We start from the raw sequence: 5,785 nt of genomic DNA on the forward strand, positions 1-5,785 counted from the left end.
GCAGAAGAGCTTATAGGCGTATACAATGTGCTCGACACAATGTTCAGGAGGGAGGGATGAGCGTGAGCAACGGAGCAGAGGTAGCGCTGCTAGGTCGCGAGCACATGTGCTGGGTGAGCCCGCGACGGAAGCCGGGCACTTCTGGCGTCCGATAGGGAGAGAGGGTGAGCTGGGGTGAGGATTTGGTAGGGTAGCGAGGCAGTTTTCTCTGTGTCCTTGGAGCATGTCGGCCGCGGGAATTGCGGCTATGACTACGGGTTACACATGACTGGCTTTTTAGAAGGGAAAATGACACGGCTTGCTGAAGACGACGATAGGTGCATATCAGCATATGAGCCCGATACAGTGACACCTCCAGCAAAATACAGGTCAGTTCACTTTTGGACCGTATGTGGACATACAGAAGATTAAGGATCGTATTAGTGCACTTTCTGAGTTCGAGGATGATTTTAGACATTGGCCGACAAGTTGAAGGACGGTGGATACATTTTAGTCCGAAAGAACTTCAATAGCCCTCGCTCCAAGATGATCTTTATCGAATTTTCACCGCTCTAGGAGTCAAATTATTGCATTTTAAATTAACTGGACGTACAAGCAAGGCAAGGGCATCTGACTTTCTCGGATGAGAAGTAGCTTAGCCCACAATTAAACCATCTTATTCCCTTTATTCCCTGACCAGTGATATTTATTATGAATCGGAGGAAGTATCAAGTATTCTCAATCGAGAATATCTGGTCCTTCAATTTAGACACTAGAAATATATTCAGAAAAACTGTACAGATTCAAACACTAGAAACCGCTATTAAAAACAATACGGGAAACATGGTTATTGATCTCAAATATTTTTAGAAATGGATATTTAAGTTTGGATCATACACTTTAGAGATGTTTACCTTAAATACACATATACTACATAGTTTGAACTTAAAATAAATAAAAAAGAAATTGTGTTACATAATATAGTTTAAATTTACTACAAAACAAATATATTTTTCACTGATAAAGATTTCAATTTATAATGAGGAACACTAAAACTAATATATAGCAATATTAAAATGTGGTTAAGTATGTTAAATGAGTAATTAAAATTTAGTTGCTATAATTGTACCATGTTTATAAAGTTCTAGGTATAAACATTTAGTACAAATTTTATTCTTGTAACCTCGAAGCGATTTTTTTCAAACAACAAAAAATAATTATTAATTTCCATGAATAATATGTGTTTTTTAAAAGAATCAAGTTTGTGACTCAGTCGACCAAACTGCCGCCGATCGGCGAACACGTGACCGATTAGTCTGTTGGCTGGACTAACATTCTGACTCCCTATCGGTGGACATGGATCGTCGGCAACGACTCCAGTCAATCAGCATGCTATGTGCCAATTGCACCGAATCATCCATGCTTCGACTGATCGGCTAGTGTGCCTAACGGGAGTCGGCTAGTGTGCCTAACGGGAGCTGCGCCCGTTGATACATGGGAAATAGAAGTGCCCAAAATACAGATACAAACTTCTTCAAGAACAAAAGAAAGAAAAACAACACATAGATAGGCAAATGTTCACCAAGTGGATCAAGTTAACCTGAGATAATGAGCTGATGCTAACTGGAAAATATCTTCTTCTAAACGATCGTCAATACTCGCCGCTTCAAGATGTGAACATATGAATTTCAAGATAAGTGATAAACAAAGCCAAATAAAGGCATAACTTTGTTTGGAGGTAGAGTAGCTCAACCCATAATTAAACTGTGTGAGCAAAAATTCGCCCAATCAAAAAATCTTTATGCCTTGACATTGCAACGAATTAGGGGAGACAAGTGAAAGCAACAACGAAAAAAGAAGACAAAAGAAAAACCACACGTAGTTTATGATATGGACTTAGAGCATCTCTAACCGATCCCTTATAATTTAGGTTCCTATGGGGCCGAATATCCTTTAGAGGAGTATATTTGGTTCTCTAAAAAAACGGTTACTAATCGTCCTCTAAATTTAATGTATGAGTTTTGTCAGACATTTGTTGAATTAGATAGTAAATAAGACCGTATGCATCTATGCATCTATCAATACAGAGGCGCAAAGACATTGTCTCCATTTCGAGAAAAAAAAAATGATGCTCTCAATTTAATTGGGGCTATAGGATCCGATATAAGAAGCCTCATTCGGATATCTGCTGCTTTGCCTGCACGTTCAAGTTACGTTACTTGCTTGGCTTGCTTTTGTCTTCATTCACGCAAGCGAAAGACGGGCTGGAGCAAGCACTTGCAAATGTGTGCTATCGATGGTCCCTCAATAAAAAAGTGTGCTATCGATGGGCCAATCAAGGATATATCGTCACAACATCAAAACGAGTCAAATTAAAATTATTGGCCATCCAAAACAAACACCAAGCGTCCAGATGCTGGAGCGATACATGCATCACAGATGAAGCAACAACACGGCACAAGTAAGAGTAATTGTTGCATTAGCGAGCGAGAAATGAAGCTCAAAGAAGGTCACGAATATAGCAGCAAAACAATTCAACTGAAAAAGGATAGGATCAGGAAGAACAACAACTCCATTATTATGCAAACAAATCAAAGCTACCACCCTATTATGGCATCGAGCAACGATGATTTGAGATGAAAATGGTGTAGATACAAACAAATCGAATGGATCCCCCTCAAAACACCAATAAAATGCAGTACAAAATGTGGGGCGACAAAAAATCTTTCGATGCGTGATCGAAAACCCTAGAAATACTCAATATGGTATCTCGTGGATAGAGAATAGAATGGGAGGGGCGAGACTAAATCAAATATAATTATCGGACTATGGAATGTGATTTTTAAAATGATTTTACTAAATCTCGGTCATTTGAGATTTTGTAAGTCTCACATGATTTTAAAAGCTAAACCTTAGTTTTGTGAAAAGTTTAACTTTCATCTAGTAGCAGTTTTTAAGTAAAGTGTAGCTCAACGGAAATTATACTTTTTCCACAACTAGAGTTGCAATTTTCTAAACTAACTCAGATTAACAAAAAAAAGACCCTTAGTTCGCTGACAGCCACACTCGTCGGCCATCACAACGTAATTCTTTTTTCCGGAGTCAACAACTTGAAGGCGGTGGCATTTTGGATGAACTTACGGAACCGAAGCAAGTTAATTATCTTAACTCGACACATAGTCTAAGGGCATGAATAATGATTGATAAGACTGTTTTATCTTAACTCGCCACGTAATTTAGATATAACAACAAAACATGATATACGATGAGTTATTTTTTAGTCTTATCTTAGATAATGGGACCTCTCTAAATATGTGGAGAGAGATTGTTGATCTCTTAGCTAAGAGAAAATAAACATTTTTTTCTTTTATTTTTCTCTCCTTCATATCATCAATTATCTTACGTGACATCACTAAGATATAACCATTTATACATGCCCTCAGCAGCACATCACTGGTGTCTCGATGTCCTAAATCAGAGCCGTTGAGTGGATATCGGACGGTGCATGTGGGAGGAGAACAGCTGAGATGTGGATAACCAGATCAAATCGCCTCCGGTCCAAATCTAAAGCCACCAAAAGCCTCGTCACGTCACTTCCCCCCTTTGGGCCGCCGCGGCAACAAAACCACGGCCATGCTCTCCGCCGCCGCCTCGGCCATCCCCAGGCTCCGGTGCGCTGCGCCGGCGAGGTACGCTTCGTCGAGAACCCAATGGTCGCTGCTGCTGCGGCGCCCGCTCTCCTCCTCTCCGAATGTAGCGCCCGCCGCCGCGGCCTCGGGGCCAGGGCCACTGGAGCCGCCGGACCTTCCCCGCCTCGCCAAATCCGCCCGGATATCTCTCTCGCCGCAGGAGGTCAGCACCCTTCTTCCTTTCTCGATGGGAACCCTCTGGAACTTGAATTCCAGCCGCTGTGGGGAGCCTGATGCTTTTGCTTGCGTCTGTGTGTTGGACCGCTAGGCCGAGGAATTCGCGCCCAAGATTCAGCAGGTGGTAGATTGGTAAGTCTTGATCCCCTTTCTGTTTCTTCTCTTCATGTACAGCTGAAGCTTATACTTCACTATCTGAATTTTGGAATCTGTGGTGTCTGTAAACAACAAAGCTAGATTAGACTCGGATGGTGGTTAGAGAATCGAGTAGTTCCTCGTGGCAAATTTAAGGTTCCTGTAATCCGGTTAGCATTAGCGCTCATGGTTGTCTCGAGACTAGCATTTTTACATATCCTTGTGTTGGTTGGTGTTTGGGTGGGCTGCAAGGAACCACTCTTGTTTGTGGGACTGAACTTATGTATATGCATCTCATCAGCACTGGTTATAAATATTTATTGCGTATTCTTCCCTCTACAGGTTTGGGCAGCTTCAAGCGGTTGATCTTGAGTCCATTGAGCCTTCACTTAGAGCTGGTATTCATCCATGTGATTTCTTCCCATTTCCATTAGGCTGATTGCTTGTTAGTGTGCTACTGCCTCTTACTCTAGAGACAATTCAGGATGCTTGCGCTGATTCATGTGAATACGATACTGGATCGTAATCCTTTCATATGGTATAGCAAGATGCAGAAAGAAAAAAAAACTCAACCAGATATGACGGAGTAGAACGCCTAGTAATGTTTAACTATCACTTAGGCTTTCATCAGTACTAACTTAACTCTGTTTCCTACAATTGTCCAACTTATATTTCATAGCCATGTTAATTAGATAAATACAGTTCATGATAACAATATACATATGCGCAAGCAAAAAAATTGTGGAAATATCCAATAGTTGATCCACAACCATGCAATCGGACGCAGGTAGTTGAGATGTTGTGTGGGGTTTTGTTCAAAATGGCATGAATAGGAGCCACACTGCATATAGGTCAGAACACGCATAGGGCACCCTGGGGATTGATTTTTGTCCATGTCCAGTAAATTGTTTTTTTGGACAAAATAAGTTGCCTTCATATACATACATTTTTTTCATATAAAGATTATACTATAATCTTGCTTCCTTAGGTTGGATATATGTTGTAGAAACATACATATTTTCATGAGGTTCCTAGAAGTTCCACTTAAGCAATTTCGTTGCCCGGTACATTGGTTCTGTCTGTCAACCATCTCTTAGTACTTGTTGTCCGGTACATTTGTTCTGTCTGTCAACCATCTTTGAGTACTTGTTTTCATGTTTGACTATCTTCATCGCAGATACTGCAGTGGGTAGTTCTTTGAGAGAAGACAAGGCGGAACCATTTGCTAACAGGTAACAAGCCATTACTCTGCACATTTCTTCGAGTGAACTATTGTGAAGCTTTGCAGCGAAGGCTGAGTATCTTTTCCATCTTTGTCAATGCAGAGATGCCATAATAAAGGCCCTTCCGAGCTATGACGACCCATACATCAAAGTGCCAAGAGTGCTGAACAGCGAATAACCTGGTCTGTACATCAAAATTGTGATACTGTTAATTATATTCTGCTGTAAAACAAATCATGGTGAAACAACGGAACCAGCAAAATATTGAGCTGAGAATTTGAGTAACGGATTCGGGATATCTGCAACAGAAGATCCATTTTTTTAAATGCATCAGCGTGTTTTGAAACTGAACACTTAGCTCCTTTTAGTTTTTTGAATTTCCTTTTATGTTTATCGAATGTAAATTGACTTGTAGGGACGTGTCTTGCTGTTGCTGGTTGCATGATCGTTCAACCCTTTTCGGTATTGCACATCACAATAAACGTGTAGCATGATCTTGCTGTTATTATTTCCGTACATCCATAATTCTGTTATATTATTAATATAACAGAACTATGGATGCAGGAAGTGTTTTCACCTAAA

General features: G+C 40.6%; 1 protein-coding gene across 1 annotated transcript; it reads left to right on the top strand.

Annotated features, from left to right (window-relative positions):
* The first annotated feature begins 3,574 nt into the window (after positions 1–3,574).
* LOC124699901 (glutamyl-tRNA(Gln) amidotransferase subunit C, chloroplastic/mitochondrial-like) lies at positions 3,575–5,381 on the top strand. Its single transcript, XM_047232129.1, has 5 exons — positions 3,575–3,831; positions 3,937–3,977; positions 4,323–4,378; positions 5,158–5,212; positions 5,306–5,381. The coding sequence occupies exons 1-5, from the start codon at positions 3,613–3,615 to the stop codon at positions 5,379–5,381; spliced, it is 447 nt and encodes a 148-aa protein (XP_047088085.1). The 5' UTR covers positions 3,575–3,612.
* The last annotated feature ends 404 nt before the right edge of the window (positions 5,382–5,785 follow it).

This window comes from Lolium rigidum, chromosome 3 (genome assembly GCF_022539505.1).
Source record: "Lolium rigidum isolate FL_2022 chromosome 3, APGP_CSIRO_Lrig_0.1, whole genome shotgun sequence".
Lineage (NCBI taxonomy): Eukaryota > Viridiplantae > Streptophyta > Magnoliopsida > Poales > Poaceae > Lolium > Lolium rigidum.